Source organism: Eutrigla gurnardus, assembly GCF_963514095.1.
Source record: "Eutrigla gurnardus genome assembly, chromosome: 19".
In the NCBI taxonomy this organism is placed as follows: Eukaryota; Metazoa; Chordata; class Actinopteri; order Perciformes; family Triglidae; genus Eutrigla; species Eutrigla gurnardus.
The window spans coordinates 21,098,066-21,119,792 of record NC_139930.1 but is presented as its reverse complement, the minus strand read 5'-3'; the positions used below and the strand labels follow the sequence as shown (position 1 = coordinate 21,119,792).

Here is a 21,727-nt window from a genome sequence, read left to right as displayed (position 1 = left end):
AAAAAAGGACACATTTACTGAAACTACTTTTATTTTTGTGTACACAGTAAAAACAGTCAGCCTTTCAAAACAGTTGACAATTCTAGAAGAATAAGTGGTTTTAGCAGTCACAATAATTTCAGAAAGTAAAGATCTGTTATCAAAGTATGGCACAAAGTTGCCTATAGTTTACACTTCATATGGTGCTTTCTGTGTTTTGGTTTTACCAACGCAACAACAATAATTTATCCTTTTTAACTAGAGCAGTGGTATAATGTAACACTCTACTTTTTCTGCATCTTTGTCCGCTCACTCATTCACCCTCTCATGAATTTACAATGAAACTACATTACACACTCATCATTAATTTCTTCTATTTTCATTAGCGGTTATTATTGTATATGACTGATTAAAGTATACATCAAACACAAATAGTAAAATCAAATGAGGAAGTAGAAATCTCTAAATGAATCTTATAACAGCTTCTCCGCTCTTATAGTTATTACTGATTATATCACAGTGCATGTAACAGCGTGGCGGTGTGAAGTAACTCTTTCTTCCTTGAAATAAGCAGCTAAGAATAAGAGCATTAATACAAGCTAGGCATCGACACAGTTCAAATGTTGTCATTGTGCAGCATTTTCTATATTACATGTAGTGGCACCTGAAATCAAATATTTTCACCAGCCTTCGAGAGAGGAAGTGCAGGTTGACCCTGCCAGAAAGACAAAAACTATTTCATAAAAAAAACTTCTAGCGGTTTGTGCTCACTTTTTGTTTGGTATCTGGAAGAAAATGATCCACTTGAGAGTAATTTGTTGATGTGACATGGCATCATTTTCACAAAAATAATGTGAAAACCATCAAAGACAAAACAAATGCAGTAACATCGATTCTTTAAAAGGCACGACTACGGTATTGAAGCACCAACAACGAACAATGAAATGATAATTAGCTGAATTACATCTCGATAGTGTGGTTAGTTCATGTAAGCGGTTACACGGGGCAGATTGCTGCCAGGGTAAGAAATTCAGTCCTGTGGGAATTGTTTCAACCACGTAATCTCGTCATATTCAGGGCTTTAGATGGCTGATACTGGTGTTCATTATGGACACTAGAAGACTCTAACTTAGTTCTCAAACATTTCTACAATAACATTCACAACAAATGAGGACGTCTTATTTTACAAAAAATTAAAATACCCCAAAACATACACAGTGTTTTGTCTGACATTCATTCCCGTAATACACTGAGAGGAATGCAAACGCTTCTCGGCCGCGGTGCCAATGATGTATTCCTCTAAACATAGTGCACGGATAGAAAACAAGCCGCGGAAATGCTTCGTAACATTTAGTTAAGGATGAAATGCGGATGAAACATAAGTAATACTGAAATTGATTTTAACGTCTTCACATAGAAAAAGACTTGCCGTCTGTATCGCTCCCCTTCTTTAATGGTGATTGATAGTATCTAAGCAGAGGCCCCCTGAGAGTGGCGTATGATGATTAAAAAAAATAATTATAAAAATCACAGTTTACAGACTTCATTAGCTTGGTCCCAAATCACCCCCTGATGCCCCAGTCAGTCTAGAAAAATCTGAAGGCACAATCTAGGCAAACAGAGAATGAGGGGAGACCACAGCACTTAAAAAAAAAAAAATCGGATTTTTCCCACACCTGAGGTTTAAAGGGTGTGTTCTTGTTTGTTAAGGACCACCGAAAAGCGCGCTCTCCATCTCTTTTCATCTGAAGCTGCAGCTTTCGGCAACTGATTTGACAGCGAGAAGAAGCCCTCAGTGGGGATACAGTGCATACTGTATACTAGACTTAAAGGTGGCCCTCCATGGATAGAATTAAAAACATACAGCACTGTATGTTTGGGACTAAACACACATTCCCCTCCCCTCCCACCCCCACACAGATTTCCAATCATAAAGCAGGCAATTTCTTGACAATCTCCTGAAACCTGAAGTTCTGTCCCTCCTTCTCATCATTCCCCTGCCTCCTCAAGTTTGTGGGTCATCTTTGGATGTCAAGCCGATGAAGGTTCCGTTCTGAGGATCCTCCTTCTCCTTGTCACTGACGGGGGAGTAAGAGGTGTCCTCTTCGGTGGAGCTCTGCAGCGGGAGAACGAGGATTAAAACAAACAAATTACAAATTCATCTCATCTTACTTACGTTGCCCAGTTATATATTTAAAAATGGTTTAGTGTCATCTCACATTGCCAGCGATTACATCTCTCACATGGACATTTAGTATTACTGAATCACGGTAATGTGTTAATACTGTGCAGCACCAGAATTAAATCAGGAGAGGTGAAAGTCCTCTAACTGCATACGATGTGAAGTACTGAATATATGTATTTTGACACAAGCTTGAATAAAGTGACAATAAATAAAAACACCGTTAGAGACTTACAGCATAGAGAGGCTTGGTAAACACAGCACGCTTTACTTCATTCTGCACGGAGACACACACAGTGCAATTAGTGCGTGGTTAAGCAACCCCAATTACTTATTGTGACGAAGCAAGCAAATTGCGAGCTGTTAGTTAGTGAGATGGGGGGAGGCGGGGGCGGGGGGGTCCAGAAGAGTCGTCGTACCTTCTGTTTGCGGGCCCGGAGCAGGAGGATGATGAAGACCAGCAGCAGGATGCCGCCCAGTCCCACGATGATGAGCGGGAAGTTGGACACCGTGTTACTGATCATCAGCAGCTTGTGCACTCTCGCCGCAGATGCATCGTCGATCACCACACTCTGTGTATGAAAAGAACCGGTTTGAAAAAACAGCAGGAGAGGAAACTTTATTCAGTGACCCGTTCAGCAGCTTATATATCCAGGGTCGCCCATGAAGTTGGAATAATTTCAAACGTTTTGTCTTTTATAGCACCAAACAAATGTTACGCATGAATTAATTAATCACCTGGGTAATTGTGACACATGATGTAATCATTGCACCTGATCAAAAGTGATTACTGGTGCATTTAAATAGGAATGAGTTTGGATTGTGAAAACAAACAACAAAAAATACAGTTTTTTTAAAGTATTATTTCACCTCATTGAGGAACATGACGGGAAAGATGGTTTCATTCAGGGTTCTAGTTTTCCTGTGAATGAAAAGGATGTGAAACAATCACATATAGCACAGACACGCATCAAGAATAGAGAAGCTCGTGTTGGGACGCTCACGGGAATCCGTTGACTCTGCCCATCAAGATGTTTATCTGGGCTCTCTTGTTGGCACGTACGATCACTCCAGTGGTCTGCAAGCAAAAAGTAAAATAAGATAAAGCGTCATGTAAAGTACGGGGACAAGGAAATGAAATCTAGCAGAATGAGGGGGGATGTTGCTCTTCTTCTGTACTACTACGTATACGCCACTAGATGGGGTAGCAGTACATCTTAATGCACTGGTTCCTTTCAACACACAAGTTCAACGATCGGAGGTGGAGGCGGATGCACTTACCGGGTTGAGGTCGAGGAACGTTTGGTGATGCTCCATTTGAGGGGACATTCCTTCGATGGCGTTCACATATTTAGTGTCTCCCAGGTAGAAATGAGGAAAGGAGGCGACTACCGGAGCACCTGTGTGAGGGGGAGCAGAGGCAACATGAAGCTGAGCAACAAATAACGGTGCATGTCTCTCTATAAGTGGAGTTAATGTCACCTGTGACAGATGGTGTCCTTCATTATCTCTAATGAGGGTTTAATGAGACATAATTATGACAAGAGGCACTAGAGCTGCCACGTGTCTCCGTAAAAAGCTTTTTCCCATTCATCAGGCTAATTCACACTTGAATTCATTAATTCAAGTATTTTATTTACATCATCACATGACACACACACAGGCGTCATTGCCTCAGCGGTGAATCTCAAAGGGGTTTGAATATGTATTTGTGCACATCAGAGCATCTGCTAAAGGGAACCTGCAGAAGAAGTATGTCGTTTCTATAATTCACTGCTTCAATATAATGTATTCACGTAGGACACAAAAGTGTTCCTGACCCAACGCTTGAGACGGCAATTAAAGCAGCTGCCTGGAAAGCAACATTTTTTGGGGGAAATATCACATTTCCTGCTGTTTGATGTGTGATCTTATCAGAGCAATCTCAAAACATTTGGGAATAGTCCCTCGAGGGAGAGAGATACGATATGACCTCCATCACAGGACAAGCATGTTATGTTTCGGGTCAATCTTCCAAAAGAAAACAAACAATAGGTACACAATGGACCACGACGTCCCGTTTGTAGAACAGCTTAGGGGCCGTACTTAATATCCCGATAAAGAATCTTGTTACTCTTGCTCGGTTCCTTCCTCATATTGTAAACAGGAGAGACCCTGCGTTCCGATTATACGGCAGATAAGGCAAAGTGATTAATTGTAGGTTGAGCTCAAGTTGTCGGACAATGTCACTCTCTCCGTGCGTTGGCGGGGAAGGTGGGGGGGGGGGGGGGCCTGGGGGGGTGCTGCAAAGTCAGAGATGGCGGCGCGGTTATGGGATGAAGTGGGGCAGAGGTGACAGTTTTCCTGCCCGTGTGTGTTTGGCAACACACGTTTGACAAAACATTGGACGCACGCAGTCACCTGAGAGGCTGTTCCCGTGACGACCCACAAGGTCATCGTAGCGCGAGCACACACACACACACACACACACACACACATATTTGTATTGGTATGCTTGACCGCTCATTCCTCGTACACACACACGCTCTTCTAAGCGCCTGTTGCTGGCTAAATTTGAACCGTGACCTCAAAGCACCTTTTTTTTTCGTCATAAGTGTATTATGTATGTTAACATACACAACACGGCAGCTCTGAGTTTCCATTCACCTCTATACGCTAGTAGTGTATCTTTCAAACACCAACAAAGTCTGTTTTTTCCTTTGTCTATAAATCAAATCAATCTGCTTTCAAATGTATTACCTCACGGCTTAATTACAATGCTGCATGTCGATGCTAAAATTAACCGAAATTCATAAATACATTTAAAACAAAAAATTATTTGTGAAACCTGTTAAAACACTGGTATTGTTCTTTCACATGGAATGATAATACCATAATAAAAATAATGGTCGAAGAACTCAGACACTGAGGTAACGCCTGGTCATATTCAAGGCCAGAGTCAGGTGACGGAGCTTAACCCCCCCCCCCCAGCTACTGGGCCAGTCATGGTCAGATGGTGCCTGAGGTGTTGAGAGGGCTGTGTCACATGGGGTCATTTAGAGGGTATTACTGCTGCTGATAGTAGGAAGGAAAATAAAAGGACGACATAACTCATAATAAGATTTTTTTTTTTTAATAACGTGGGCTTGGTAGAAAGCACACAAACCCCAGGGCGAACAAAAAAAAGATCTGACCTTTCAAAATAAAAGCATGTTCACCATAAAGGCCGAGGTCAGAGTGTAAAGCTCAGAGTGTTTGTGTGGGATGTACAGCTAATTAAAGAAACGAGCGAAGAGAAGAGAGGCGCTGAGCTGAATGTCAAAGGGCAAAGCAGCGTTGGTGAGGAAATATGCTGCATGAGCTGACATTTACCTTTCCGACAGGGACTGACTTTGAGAAGGCCGGTTCCCAGGCACTCTTTTGGGGTGACGCAGAAACCCTCGTTTGCCGGGTTCTCCTCTTTGCTGGCAAAAACAGAGCGCGGCGGTGTGAAGCGGTATGCTGGGATTCCTTTCACCACGACATCTTTTTCAAACTCCATGTGGATCGACCTGGAGAGGGAAAAGCATCGCGTGTTGTTTATCATATCACATTTAATCCTACTGCTGTGTCACGTGTGCACGATGAAATATGAATGTAAAGGACATATCACAGTGATTTCTTCACAGAGGCTGGTGGAAGCAACTGTAAAAACAGCTCTATAGAATGACACGCATGCTTAGCTTAGATCTGCTTGTCCGAGCCTGAAGTCAACGATTCGTCCATTAAAATGTCGTCACATCACAAAAGTTGTAGAATAAATAAATCAATCATCAGTTTCCTTTCTTCTCAGAAAATAGAAAATCAAATTGATTTTCTATTTCAAGAAAGAAGCTGTATTTATCTTGACTTATGCAGTATGTAGAAGTAGTCCTGCTGGGGTGCAGAGAATGGAGAAAAGGTGAATCGTTGGCTATGATTTATGGTTTTATTGTTTTAACAGCCGCTAAGAGAATCACATGACTGTAAGCGGTTCATCCTTGTTCTATATATCTGCAGCGCTGCTTTTCCAAGGGAATCCCGACGATTCTCAGCGAGAACAAAGAGCTCCATACAGTGTCTGCCAACTGGCCGGGAGGATGCGGCCCTTTGCTACTCGGCCCACCAATCGTGCAACAATACTGTACAGACCTTTCCCTTGACCTCTGCGAGAGAAGCCAAGCAAAGAAAAAGAAGCTTTACATGTTTCCTCACTAGGACCCGGGACCGTGAAAGCCTCTGCCTTGCACTGCTGGGGCACGAGAGACTTGTTACAGCGAGAATTCATTTGAGATAAACTAAGCTACGATATGGATCTTTTGTATCCAAATCCCTTCAATGTGTTGAGGCCAAAAATTTGATGAGAATGGAAAGGAGATAGGAGAACGTAGTGTTTTAGTAAAAGTGAGTATAATCTACAATAACTTACAATACAACTGTCACGCAAGTTTGTAGCACAGAACTCAAGTTAACTTCTAACCTGCGTCATGCCTCGATTTGATGTGATTTTGTTTTTCTATGTTGGGTTGAATGTTTCCATTGTTTTAGTTTACCCCCCCAGAATCCATTCAAATCAAATGAAGTGTAAAACGAGGGACCACAGCCAGAGGGAAGATTAACGTACGGCAAAAGGCAAGATGGTATTTGAACAATGACACCTGTTTGCAATTCGTCAAAGTCCTGAGTTTTTTTTGGTTGAGCTGTCAGTTACTGGACGAAAGGGTCACTTCCCATGTCAGGTCAACCCCCACCCACCTCTTCCTTCAGATCAGTCCCAGATGTCACTTAAGTGTAACACGTATTCAGGCCAAGTGCCGTTGAGCAACTCTTAACTTGAGTCAGTGTCTGTGTGAAAGGTTAACACTTACACATTATTTCATCGTCAAATTATGATTAAAAAAAGACAGAGAACAGGAAATAGGATGGGAGTCTTCCCTGAAACCACGTCAGCACAGACAGATGTGATGAAGCCATCGCGCAGTGATTAAATAGGTGAAAGTGTAAACATTTGGAGGAGGGTTTTTTTTTTTGACACACATCCAATCAGAGTCAAAGATGGAACCGTGCAACTCCAACAGATTGCGTCCACGCTCCACATGCTTGCCAGCAGCCAGGACAAGGACACAGTTTCATCGGTGCAGTCAGCATCAGGGCGCAGCATTTCACTAGTCCCTTTAACTAAGCATTTCACTAGTTCCTTTAACTAAGCATTTCACTAGATCCTTTAACGAAGCATTTCACTAGTCCCTTTAACAAAGCATTTCACTAGTTCCTTTAACTTAGCATTTCACTAGATCCTTTAACGAAGCATTTCACTAGTTCCTTTAACTAAGCATTTCACTAGTTCCTTTAACTAAGCATTTCACTAGTTCCTTTAACTAAGCATTTCACTAGTTCCTTTAACTAAGCATTTCCTTAGTTCCTTTAACTAAGCATTTCACTAGTTCCTCTAACGAAGCATTTCACTAGTTCCTTTAACTAAGCATTTCACTAGTTCCTTTAACTAAGCATTTCACTAGTTCCTTTAACTAAGCATTTCACTAGTTCCTTTAACTAAGCATTTCACTAGATCCTTTAACGAAGCATTTCACTAGCTCCTTTAACGAAGCATTTCACTAGTTCCTTTAACTAAGCATTTCACTAGTTCCTTTAACTAAGCATTTCACTAGTTCCTTGAACCAAGCATTTCACTAGTTCCTTTAACTAAGCATTTCACTAGTTCCTTTAACTAAGCATTTCACTAGTTCCTTTAACGAAGCATTTCACTAGATCCTTTAACGAAGCATTTCACTAGTTCCTTTAACTTAGCATTTCACTAGTTCCTTTAACTAAGCATTTCACTAGTTCCTTTAACGAAGCATTTCACTAGTTCCTTTAACAAAGCATTTCACTAGTTCCTTTAACTTAGCATTTCACTAGTTCCTTTAACTAAGCATTTCACTAGTTCCTTTAACTTAGCATTTCACTAGTTCCTTTAACTAAGCATTTCACTAGTTCCTTTAACTAAGCATTTCACTAGTTCCTTTAACTAAGCATTTCACTAGTTCCTTTAACGAAGCATTTCACTAGTTCCTTTAACTAAGCATTTCACTAGTTCCTTTAACGAAGCATTTCACTAGTTCCTTTAACGAAGCATTTCACTAGTTCCTTTAAGGAAGCATTTCACTAGCTCCTTTAACGAAGCATTTCACTAGTTCCTTTAACTAAGCATTTCACTAGTTCCTTTAACGAAGCATTTCACTAGTTCCTTTAACTAAGCATTTCACTAGTTCCTTTAACGAAGCATTTCACTAGTTCCTTTAACTAAGCATTTCACTAGTTCCTTTAACGAAGCATTTCACTAGTTCCTTTAACTAAGCATTTCACTAGATCCTTTAACGAAGCATTTCACTAGCTCCTTTAACGAAGCATTTCACTAGTTCCTTTAACTAAGCATTTCACTAGATCCTTTAACGAAGCATTTCACTAGTTCCTTTAACTAAGCATTTCACTAGTTCCTTTAACGAAGCATTTCACTAGTTCCTTTAACGAAGCATTTCACTAGCTCCTTTAACTAAGCATTTCACTAGTTCCTTTAACTAAGCATTTCACTAGTTCCTTTAACGAAGCATTTCACTAGTTCCTTTAATGAAGCATTTCACTAGTTCCTTTAACTAAGCATTTCACTAGTTCCTTTAACTAAGCATTTCACTAGTTCCTTTAACTAAGCATTTCACTAGTTCCTTTAACAAAGCATTTCACTAGTTCCTTTAACTAAGCATTTCAGTTCCTTTAACTAAGCATTTCACTAGTTCCTTTAACAAAGCATTTCACTAGTTCCTTTAACTAAGCATTTCAGTTCCTTTAACTAAGCATTTCACTAGTTCCTTTAACGAAGCATTTCACTAGTTCCTTTAACGAAGCATTTCACTAGTTCCTTTAACGAAACATTTCACTAGTTCCTTTAACTAAGCATTTCACTAGTTCCTTTAACGAAGCATTTCACTAGTTCCTTTAACGAAGCATTTCACTAGTTCCTTTAACGAAACATTTCACTAGTTCCTTTAACTAAGCATTTCACTAGTTCCTTTAACGAAGCATTTCACTAGTTCCTTTAACGAAGCATTTCACTAGTTCCTTTAACGAAGCATTTCACTAGTTCCTTTAACGAAACATTTCACTAGTTCCTTTAACTAAGCATTTCACTAGTTCCTTTAACGAAGCATTTCACTAGTTCCTTTAACGAAGCATTTCACTAGATCCTTTAACGAAGCATTTCACTAGCTCCTTTAACGAAGCATTTCACTAGTTCCTTTAACTAAGCATTTCACTAGTTCCTTTAACGAAGCATTTCACTAGTTCCTTTAACGAAGCATTTCACTAGTTCCTTTAACTAAGCATTTCACTAGTTCCTTTAACGAAGCATTTCACTAGCTCCTTTAACTAAGCATTTCACTAGTTCCTTTAACTAAGCATTTCACTAGTTCCTTTAACTTTAGCACTTTAACGCTCTTCACGAGTTTAATAAAATCCAGATTTCTAAATTCCCACAGAAATCTGGACTCATGGACATGACTTGGCAGTTGAACATGTTTTGGCAAACATAAAAAATGTGGCCAGATGCATACAGCCTATATTAAGAAGCATCAATAAACAAATGTTCTCTCCTGATGCTGGGAATAGCATTCACTGCTTGTCAACGACCATACAATGCTTTAAGGATTTTTTTTGTTTCTCACTCCCACGATTTTCCTTCCCCTTCCAACTTCCATCATCATTACGCTCTGGAGCAACATTCCTCCTCATGTAAGTCCACCATAAAGTGTTTCCTGCTAGTCCTTCCAAAAGGCATATAGGTGGTAAAAAAGGGCTTGGTGAGAAAACAGATCAGGATGTTATGATAACGATCCTTGGGATCCAAGGCCTGTGCTTAAATCTCCAGACCAGACATGACAGCCTTTTGTCCTGCTCACTCTATACAAGATGGGTGTTGTTTCACAAGTTGTGATGGGTGGCTCCGGTCGTGACCTCACTCCCAAAGATGGAGACCAAATTTGAGCTTCACATCAGAATCTGAGGTAGCCTGACAGCCATCAGATCAACAAACTCACTCAAACGATGCCACCAGACTAAAAACGTGGCACTTCAACGTCGGCTTCATCTTTCAGCACTGGAGGGTTTCCTGCTGTGAGGTGAGTCCAGTCCAACATTTATGGCACGAGGTCATGTAGCAGAAATAGACTCGCCGCTTCATCATAACCCACACAATCAAGGTGCAGTATCATCTATCGGACACTAGGGGCTCACTTGTACAAACTGGAGCATGCAACTCCCTGTGAGAGATGAGTGTTTTAAACTTTTCTCCTTTTGCATTCAAGAAATTCGTTAATTCTGACCTGCTGGTGGCGCTAGAGGGGAAAAGTCTTGGAATCACCAGTGAAATTAGGATTCTCTGAGGACCACGCAAATTCATCCGATAGTTGAGATTTCACGACCTACCGTCAGATTGCCATCAACAGATTAATATCACCACCAGGATATTTATGTAACGCTACACTCACTCTTAAGGAAACATAATAGCAATGGTGAAGAGTGGTGATTTTATCTTAAAATGGCGCCACATGGGAGCGGCGGGCTGCAGGGAGGCCCCGTGATGCTCAAGCGTACCTGCAGAGGTCTGAAGTGAAGATATAAATGCGCTCGTTCTTGTCCAGCAGGGGATGGAAAGCACTTCCGTCCGATCCATTGATGCTGTTGCTTTGTTCAGACGTCCAGTAATTAAGCCGGCTGCAACACAACATATTGTCACAAACATGAGCATTTCATATAATTATCTTTTAAAAATGCATCAACAGAACATTTAGAACGAATATTCAATATAAAACGCATAATGTTCATATAGAAGGCTTCTCTTTGATTGCATGCAGACATGTCTCCAAGCAAAGCATAACTCTACTTCTTTTTGTTATTTTTTTTGTGGATAAACTGTTTTCAAAGCCAGATGTGATGTCAACACTTTTATCATCTGCATCTTAATAACGTTAAATTACAGCTAAATGTTTTGATGAACAAACAGGTTTTTATCTGGAAATCAGAGTTGAAAAGAGCGGTTTCCCCAGGAGTAAGAAGTGTAATTAGAGATTCCATGCTGAGTAAAAATAAAACGGGATAAGAACGGTCACTGCAAAGGCATTAAGGCATTCAGAGTATCAGGATGTCCCAAGGCAGAACAGACAGACAGACAGCGCTTTCTCATTATTGGCAGGAAAGCAGCTAGATTTCAGAAACTTTTTAAATCCAAAGGTTGCCCAACGAAGATTTACACAGTGGATGCAGACAGAGAAGGAGTGTGTGTGTGTGTGTGTGTGTGTGTGTGTGTGTGTGTGTGTGTGAGACACTTCATCAGCGCTACCTTTCGCCTTTCCATGTTTCAACACGGCCATAATCCAAGGAGTTCTGCGTCCCAGTGTGGTAGACAAATTCCCCGCTGTGACTTCCATTTTTCTAAACAGAGCCAAAGATTCAAGTTACTAAAAGGTGTTTTTGCAACAACAACAAAAATCCCATTTCTTATCATGTAAAACACCTGTTGCAGCGTGACTGGATTTCAAGGAGGAATTAATAAAAAATAAAATAAATGAATGAACAAAATCCAGCGTACGTGCCTTGTACATGAGCCCAAAAACCTTCTCCACATCGGGATTACTTAGAGCAACCCGGGCAAGGAGGGGATCTTCGTAGCCCCACAGCAATTCGTCCACAGTGCGAGTAGTGAAGAAGCCGCTCCCGATAGAGTTCATCCAGATGGCCACCATGGACGCCTTCCAGAAACTCCCTTTCACCTTGTTCATCACGGCCTGGAGACAGGAAGTGGGAGTGGAGCGGAGTGGGAGTCGAGGTGGAAAAGAAAGCAGGGGCGAGGTGAGAGGGAGGTGGTGGGCATTGAGGGTGGGATTGAGGAAACAATAACCAAAGTGCCGGAGAAGGTTAGAGATCATGCACTCAACTTTCCCCCACTTTCCCCTACATGTCTTTTAGTTTATGACTCACCCAAGCCGGGATGTTGACAGTGGTGATGTGATCCACAGCTGGGTCGCCCACAGACTTCTCCCTCAGGAACACAAAGCTTTTGTAGTTGTATGCAGACACCATCGTGTCGTTGTCCAGCATGGTTACGTTGTCCTTATACCTGTACTCCCTGGGCACACCAAAAAAACAACATGATCATGTTTTTGTTTTGTCAGGGCTAACCCTAAACTTTTTTAAATAAATACATATATATTTTCATTAAGATTTTTAGAATTGTCTCAATCACAAATGAGCATCTTAGACCAGTTAAGAATTCAGACACAAAACATTACATTGCTGTTTCCTCAAAAAAACCACTTCCTTTGAACACAACATCCGTTTGAGATCAAGAGGCCCTGAATTAGGTGGCTAGATTATCTGGACATGCACACTCCGGGTGCATGGCTAGATTATCTGGACAAGCAACACTCCGGGTGCATGGCTAGATTATCTGGACAAGCAACACTCCGGGTGCATGGCTAGATTATCTGGACATGCACACTCCGGGTGCGTGGCTAGATTATCTGGACATGCACACTCCGGGTGCATGGCTAGATTATCTGGACATGCACACTCCGGGTGTTTGTCGTGGTGAGCAGTGAACCTTAATATTAGTTTAAGTGTTGCAGTGGGCGCTTTAGAAGTGAATCTGCATGACGTCAACTCACATGACAGTCGGGACAGGATATGGAAAACAACCTTTATATAGACTGTCTGACCTTCAGGGTGATTCATATAGTGGGTGAAAGAGTAGAATGTGAGAGGTGATAAAATGCACTTGTCTTGAATTGCTTGATATGTAAAAAGAAATGTAAAAAAAGACAGATACAGAGGCAGAGAAGGGGAAGCTTATTTCTTCCCTTTTTGAGTTAACATAGGCCCTGAGCAAATAACGGCCGCATTACAACATGATAGCAAGAGGAGGAACACATGAATCCACAAAGCCGAAAAACTCAATAAACACAAACGGCAACACTGGCTGGTATCGATTATATATGTCAGGTCTAAGGCTGTGTGTTCACCCTGTTCCTCATTCTGCAGGGCGGCACAAAAATATCCCTCGATCATGAATCACCTCTGTCGTGTGGCGTGCAGACAGATTCTGTGTTTTTGTGGGTTTTGGCTGAGATATAGAGGCCAGAAAATGTGACACACTTTCTTTTTAAATAAGTGCTGCATGGCCAATATCACGTCAAGTTAATATCGAAAAAGTAACCGATTAATATTTGGAAAAGATCATATAATATCAACAAATATTTGAAGAAACTTTAAAGCAGAGGTCTTCAATGTTTTTCTTTTTTTTTACCCCCAAGGCCTATAGTGACATGGTGGAGGGACCACCTATTACATATCGTATAATTGTGTTGCTTATTGTGTAGTGCAGCCTATATTCCCATATATAAATGTACTTGCATATATATACAATGCTAAGCCATTAAAATAATAATTGTTGACAGATTCATATATTTATAAAACATATTGTAATTCTATATCGGCATTTCTACATCGGAATTTCACCTCATAACATTGAAAAAAGATTATATTATATTTATTTGATTATTATAGGTTGTATTCATGTTAATGTGTATTTTTGGAAATAAAGCTTGGGATCAAATCATTTCGGGGACCCTGCAGTAACTCCGTGGACCCCCTAAGTGCTAAATCCGAGAGCAGACATTTCAAGCGTTGACTAAATGTGAGATTTTGAAGACGCTTCATGTGAGGCGCATGCAGCTCTCTTTGTGCACTGAGGTGGTCTTGCGTCCTAACCTGTACGTGTAGGGTCCGACCTGCTTGACCACTGGCTTTGCCCCTTCAAGAAACTCGTTCACGTTGGTAACATTGAAGAAGAAATACTCCATGTAGACCGGAGGGGGAGGGGTTTTCCAAGACGCAAACACGCGGCTGCTCTCCACCAAGACGATCTCCTGTCGAGACATAAAGCACACATCTCAGTTTGAATATTCATTCACACATTAAAGGCTGCGTTGGGAGTTTCTGTGAAATCTCTACGTAGTAAAAACAACCCAGAGAACAAAAACATCCTGGGGGGGGGGGGGGGGAGGCCAGCTGCCGTCTGAGCGTCATACAACAACACACATGAATGGTATTAGGGGAGACCCTTCCACGGCTCCATTGTCAGCGGTTGCCATTGACAACTGGCACTCGGGAGAGCCCGCTGATATATCATGTGATGCAGGGAGCTGGATGCCCGCTTGTTTGTGCAGGACCCGCAACCTTAATGATCCCAGCTACATTCCTCAGGACTGGGCCTTATGTGGAAGTGCAAGGACATGAAAAAAATAATTTAAAAAACCTCTACCATGCTGTTTTGTTATACATGTACGATAGGACGGCAGATCTCTCCGCCTCGGGTCAAAGATAACCTGATTCGTCTTATTTTTCCAGGAACTGGAAAGGGGGAGAACGGGATTAGTATTTTCTTTTGACAACACATCAAGAGGAAATCTCTTGACCTAATTGTGTCAGCTTTGTGCGATAGTTAAAAGCAGTACTTCGGGGTATGAAACGAGCCCAGAAGCACACACCAATGAGGCCCATTATTTCACGGGAGCGCTCGGGGGCACCGCTCCTCCTTCGGGGGGGTCCCTTCAACTCGTTCAGAGACAAAAAGTTTAGCCGAGTAGCCAAGGACAATAAAGCTGTCACCTTGTATTGAGGAAGGGGGGAGCGTAGTCTTTCTGTGTCGTCCTTTCATGCTTCAAACAATCAATATGGTAACCCTCCCAGCATGCTACATGAAATACCTCATGGAAAAACAGGAACAGAGAAACCCTCTTATCTCAGTACTTACCAGCGCTACTCATACACCACTCCCTGTTTGAAAACACATAGCAGGTGAATACACAAATACGCATACTGCTCATGCTTTGATGTAGAAACAGGCAAATATATAGTATTAATAACACTGGGGCATGACAAGAATCTATTCATTAAAATCCTCCAGCCGCAGCGCAAACGTTTTGCATACTTTAAACGGGTTCGTCTCAGATACAGGTCCCAAAGCTCCACCGACTGAAACGCAGTGAAGCCCTGCTGCTGCTGAAACCATCAAAGTTGCATTACAGCGAGGCCCAAGGGTGTTTCTAGGAAACAGAGTTTTAGGGGCAGCCAATGAAAGTTCCCTTTTTAAACAAAATACTGTACATTTAAATGTTATTTTCTGACTATCATTCCCACATTTGTGAATGAAGAAGAACATCCGACTTTTGGGGTAGGGGATATCACTGTGACTGGAAATCTTACCATCACTTGGTTTTACAAAGTACTAGAAATGAAATTGTATTCGAATTAAAAGATAATAAGGTATAACATGGGTGAACGGGGCAGGTGGGTGAGAGAGAAAGTGGATCATACCATACCATGACGCGGTTGGGGGGGTCTGTTGTATTTTTGTTGTTAAAATATTAAGTTTAAAGTCAACCAAAAGTACTGTCTATGGTTTTATTGACCATGTTTAAGCTTGTCAAACACGGAGTTGCATTTAAAAAACAACACGACTGTTCGGCTAGATACAACTATGGCGAGGCCTTTTCAGTTTTACACTCTGACCAGAGCTCCCAGTGGGAACACCAAGAGGCTGTGGTGGAGGATCTCTGGTTTGATTACTGCACAAATTGCAGTCATTTTAAGGTTATTATCTATAGATGTGTTTCTGGTCATTTGTATCTTGTGAAATTTGGCACCGACACTCAGAGAGGTGATCGTCTGACCTCTCGTAACACCAGCGTGGTAACACTTCTTGACTTTATCGAATGGCTTAACAACTGGATGGCTTGTTGTGAAATTTCGGGCACAGATATCCATGGTCCCCCAGAGGATAACTTGGGTGATGCCATCCCCTTTTTATCTGGCACCATCATCTGCACTTTCAAGTTATCTGCACTTCCAGCCAGACTTTCAGCAAGGGGCCACATCTAGTCTCGTCTGAGATAAATGACCGAATTCCTATTCAGGGACAAGTAATGTTTCACCTTCACCTCATCAGCAGGTCACTGCATACTGACCCCCCCCCCGCTCACATGGAAGCCGAGGGCCTGCCAACCAAGCTGGTTTCCCAGTAAACCTAGTAGTGTGAAAGAGGCTTAGTACACAAAAGAGAGTCTACTGTTGGGAAGGTATCCATGGAACGGGATCCTTCACACTGGTGCAACTGGGGTGAGGGGGGGTAAGGTGATACATCAGGTAATAAATCATACCGCCAGGTTGCTAGATAACCATTTGTGTCTGCGTGTGAATACATGTGTTACTCCCACACATGTATTTTACTGAGTGAGATTGTTTTTACATACATATACGTCTGCCTGTTCAGTGTAATAAATATTATTGGGTAATATGTATGAATCTAATTTTTCTTAAACGGTTCAACACTGTCTAGTTTGAAATCAAAATGCCTTAAAAGTGAACGAAAAGGCCACAGCCTGGGCCTAAAGCCAGCATGGATCATTACTTAGTAAATAGACCTTTACACACAAACTCAAAACTTGATCGCAAAATTCCTGCAGCTATGACATCTGTTTTAGTCTTTCAAACTGCAAACGGCAATGCATTTTTAAAAATGTAATTAAGCTGACTTCCCCCCACCAACAACTCACCAACCCGGCCACTACATCTCCCACCCGCTGAGTCTCTTGACCTCGTTAATTACGTGACCTGGTTACACCCCCCACCCAAAGTGTTGTTGGTAATGCTGCAGCAGATTGCAGGCCTTTTTCTGACAGCTCAATAAAAGTATCTTTATAAACCCACAACACAAGGAGCCATTAACTTACACTAAACACTTGTGGGGCCCCACCAGACTGCCCCAGGCTGAAGGCTTTGAGCAAACAGTACATTCTATCAGTAACAGACAGTAAATATTGAGCATCTATTTTTAGCTGTAATGTTACTACATGTGGAGGAAATTCAATTTTGTGACGTGTAATCGCGTTGAAATGATGCGATGACGTTAATTCATCAATGGACTTAAAAATGTAAAACACACTCTTGATCAAAATAAAGTGAATCATCCCCGCACAATCTTATCCATAGTTGATGATTAACTCCCCCTTTTATTTGGGATCTTTTCTCCACTTCCTGCAGCATGTGTCTTATTTCCTTTCAATGTTTAGCATTAGGAAATACCTTGTGAACACAGCCAATGGCCTCTAAAGTCAATACTAAGTCTATCTGGTATAAGGCATCTGATACCTGTTATGGAGTAGCAGGTTTGATATGAAAATAAGGATTAAGGTGCGCCATATGATAACAATGAATGAGGGCCAACGGTGCTTTCATGTACACGTTGTTATCAAAGTAAAGCGAACCTTCTGGGAATGCTTTGAACGTCACTAACAGTTAGGAAACCCAGGAAATCTTTGAAGCTAAACTTAAAGTAACTCATGGTAAAAGTGCAGCGCACCATGCAGAACATGCCTGTTAGGAACGGGGACTGACACTCTGCCTGTGGTATGGCTGTTCATCCAGCATCCATGTGGCATTAGGTCAGCGGGCTATATCCAGGATCCAGCAGCAAAAGTGAACTGCAGTTAATGAGTCTCAGTCTGTAAAAAATAAATAGATAAAAAACAGTGCAGACGACTGACTCGAGCCTGCAAAGTCTGAAATTCCCGCCCTTGCTGCTGAACATTCTTTGTTTTATTGTTTATTCAAAGCATACGTGTCCAATTTGAACCTGATTTGACCCTTTTCTGGCCTCATCAATTAACCCATTTTTGTCTTTTTTTTTGCTAATTGCCAAATATGGTGCAATTTCTGACACTCCAGATATACTTATTTTTTTCTTCAAAACATAGGATAATAAAGATCTATGGTGTTCACTCCTGGTGGCCTGATTATTTCTTTAAAATGTTGTATTTAAAACTGCAGTTGTACAACCCCCTAAACTTTTGGATGAAGTCAAGAAACAGCCACCTTAGGTTTATTGACAGAAAGTTGCGGAGCAACGGAGAAAGAGTGTGTGCACGTAACCATAGCAACTCACGCCTGCATTCAAGTGCAGGGGAGAAAGTGGAGAATGAATGGGAATGGAATAAATTACAATATAGTAGATTTGCGTGTTAATTTCTCACTTCACACTCTTCATTATTCTCCGTATTTGCAAACAATCTGGCCCACACTGTTAGCGAACCCCTTTCATCGCCACTGCTGCTCCTCGGACTTGTGCTCGAGATCAAAGCGTGATTTCAAAGTGGTGCTTCTGGATGATTGTGGAGAAAATCCGTTTTACATATCTGTCAATTGAATCAACTGATGGAGTAGTCAACTAAAGTGTAGTTATTAGTTGAGTAAGTCATTTCTTAAGTCAAGGACAGCCCCCGTCACATGTCATCAAAGTTAAGCATAATTTATGAAAGCTGAGATGAATTGTCAATTTATTGGTAACCTGATCGACAAAAAACTTATAGCAGATTTAGGAAATGGACTGTTGGTCGTGTAAAACTTAAAGCAAAACTGAATTTGGGAAACAGTGATGGATATTTATGACTTTTTTTCTGACATTTTATGGATCAAATGATTCATTGAGATTTATAGAACGTTTGATAGTAAAAATAATAGAATAAAAAAGCAGAGATGATTAACCGATTAATCAATGCTAGCTGATTGACAGGAAAGTAAACTGTTTGATACCGGATTCGTCTTTTGAGTCATTTCTGAAGCAAAAAAATTCAAAAAACGCAAGTAACAATCAAACAACTGGACAGTGTTGCATAAGCATACCCAGAAGACGAGCTGAGATCTATATCGTTTCTAATCCCTGTGTTTGAGACCGAGACTCCTGAGGACAAGCAGGGAGGCGCTCACAGGAGAGGAGGAGGACTGTATACTTGGTTACTTCCCACCTCGGATCGCTGCAGACTCATAAGTCTTGTTGTACTCGGCGAATGAGTGAATTAGAATGTATCCTGAAATGTTTTGAGTCGACAAACTTCCTATAGTGACCTGTCCAGGGTGAACCCTGCCTTCGCCCAATGACAGCTGGGATCGGCTCCAGCCCCCCCGCGACCCTGAATACAGGATGGTAGACAATGGATGGATGGATGGAACTTCCTATAGTTCTTTGAATGAGTCAGATAACTGGCCTGTCCAGATAACAATAATGTTGGAAAATATTACAAGGGTCCACCTTCCCAAAATCACTTGTATTAACGGATGAGTTTGCCACAAAAAGTTGAAAATCACAAGTATTTGTACTTCGTCAGACAACCCCAAAAGGATCCTCTTGTCTTTCACGTGCATTTAACTTACATTCAACTGTTTCAACAACTACTAATCTGAGTTGGAGCTCTGTTTCCAATATGCATTTCTTACTCCCGCCAACTTTAGAGTTGTTAGTGCAGCAACAAGTCGCACATGCATTTTGCAGGGATGTCCTTCAGGAGTTCATCTCCAAGGAATCTCTCAGGGGCTTCGAGCCACCCCAGGGTGCAACGGGGTGACCAGCATGCCTCAGCTTTTTCACACGCGATTAAAATACCAACCAATACCGACAACAAGCAACGCAGACCCAGCCCTCCGCGCTACTTATTCTTAGCCGTGGAATTCGCTTCTGAACATCTCCTTGTCACCGTGACGAGTCTTTCTGGTAAAAGCGGGTCTTTTTTTTTTTAATGCAAGAAGAACTTTTGACTTGTCTAACTGTGGGGAAGAGAAAGTGCTGCTGGACCCACAAGAACCCACCCTGCTCCACCTCAGGGAGTTTGAGCTGCTCATTAGAGACACTCCTGTTGGAGATGGACAGAACTTTCACCAAAATAAGATATATGATCGGCAGCAGATTACACACCAAAGTGTTTGGGTCTCGTTTCTGCTAGATTGCATTCAGTGTTTGCATATTTTAAAGTTGTATTCCGTAAGATTTGAGTTGCTTCTAGCGGCCTCTCTGGCAGTAGATGGAACTGCAGGCGAGCTCGGGATCTCATCTCCCTCACCCAACAGTGTCCAATGTCTATGGCGAGCCCACTATTGTTTTAACTCACTCTTTGATGAAATAGATGAAAATGTTCACAAAAAGATGATTTAAAAGTCTGCAAAGAAATGACCTTTAATCTATCCAGAGTGTGCAAACAGAAGAAGGTTAGTGGACATTATGTCACACAGAGGTTTCTATCATTTTCATCAGATGTATTATTTTTCACAGCAACTTTCAATGCATGTTTTTTTACCTTTTTGAGACGGTTCTGCATGAACTTGCTGAAAACTTGACTGACGAATAAACCAATCCCGGCGACCAGCAGGCACGCGCAGATGACCCCGGTCGCGTACACCGCACAGGACCTTCGCGTCATGTTGCGGCAGGTGGCTGGGTAGCAAGAGGGGGAAAACACGTGCGATACTCTTCCGAGGATGGCTGGATGGAGACTGCTGCTTCACAGCTCGCAGAAACTTTTTTTTAAACCCGGCTGCACTTGCTGAGAGTGGTCAAAATCGCTCCCCCCCCCCCTTTATTGTGAAGGAACGGTGTCTGCTATCCTCCAGCCCACGAGCGACTGAGTAACGGTCGAAGATTCTTATTCGTCCTCGCGACTTCTCGAGTTACAAAAAAAAGAAGAAGTCGGTTTACTCGCGGTTAATAACGAACAACCTCGAGGTACTCCCGACTCGCGGAGTGGAGACTTAACGGCGCGTTCAACGATTTAAAAAAAAAAAAAGGTGCCACGGAGTATTTGTAGCCGGCTGTCTGAAGTCTCTCACTCCCCTCCGCGCGAGGACAACGCTGATTGGTCGCGGAGGTTTGTGCCTCCCGCTTCGGGGAGATGTGAATGTGCGCGTGAGCGTATGCGCCGTAAAACTCTGGCAGCAGTTTGTGTCGCTCACAAGGACGTGGATTTTAAAACACTTTCACGTCCCACGGTATTACGGTAAGTGAGAGTGTATTACGGTAATGCCACGGAGAGTTGAGCTCTATAGGCTAAAGTAGAAGTAAACCAGGCTATAAAGTAGACAACAGCACGTGCCTGTTGTTTTACTATCGTCACCTTACCTATTAATAATTTACCCAGCAGGTATAGTAATAACAGGTGTTCTTCACCCCCTTATAAGCCATGTTATAAACACATGCATCGTTGGGAGCTACAGCAAAGCCCCCTCCCTCCTCGACACAAACCCACCACTTCCGGTTTCTGCTTCACATTAAAAGCTTTCCACCATCGAACCATTACGGTCGAAGGGTCACGCGAGGTGACGCACGAGGAAGAAGTTATTCTGATCATTTGCTTAAGTTAAATTATCACACTATTAAAATAATGATAAAAATTCAAAATTTCACTTTATTAAAGTACCCATTAGGCAGTAGAGTGTTACACTATTAAAGTATTGGATCATTATTATTTGTATGACCACATTTTTTATTTTTAACTATATACTTTTGGCATTAAGTAGCCTAATCACACATATACCAGTGAATGCAATACAAACGCAGCTCTTAGTTTATTATTTTACACAATCACAATATAACTGACTCATCTGGAGACTCTTGAACTTCTGCATTTGTTCGTGTAC

At 41.8% G+C, this 21,727-nt stretch overlaps 2 protein-coding genes across 3 annotated transcripts in view; one reads left to right on the top strand and one right to left on the bottom strand.

Annotated features, from left to right (window-relative positions):
• Window positions 1-13: 13 nt before the first annotated feature.
• LOC311030125 (lysosome membrane protein 2-like) lies at window positions 14-20,862 on the bottom strand. 2 transcript variants are annotated; one of them, XM_084035708.1, is made up of 13 exons: window positions 20,392-20,862; window positions 13,976-14,133; window positions 12,188-12,335; window positions 11,803-11,994; window positions 11,550-11,641; window positions 10,805-10,924; window positions 5,513-5,691; window positions 3,443-3,561; window positions 3,166-3,239; window positions 3,032-3,083; window positions 2,581-2,733; window positions 2,397-2,438; window positions 14-2,095 (listed from the first exon to the last, which is right to left on the bottom strand). In XM_084035708.1, exons 1-13 carry the CDS (start codon window positions 20,512-20,514, stop codon window positions 1,985-1,987), a joined length of 1,563 nt encoding a protein of 520 aa, XP_083891834.1. In that variant the 5' UTR covers window positions 20,515-20,862; the 3' UTR covers window positions 14-1,984. The 2 variants fall into 2 exon arrangements, with proteins under 2 accessions (XP_083891834.1, XP_083891835.1); XM_084035709.1 differs by lacking the exon at window positions 2,397-2,438 and having other exon boundaries at window positions 20,392-20,861.
• The window catches only part of amacr (alpha-methylacyl-CoA racemase), a 37,416-nt gene continuing 21,510 nt past the window's right edge, over window positions 5,822-21,727 (top strand). Inside the window, exon 1 of the mRNA XM_084035711.1 lies at window positions 5,822-5,826. The gene's annotated coding sequence lies outside the window, so the exon portion shown is untranslated. The remainder of the gene's footprint in view (window positions 5,827-21,727) is intronic.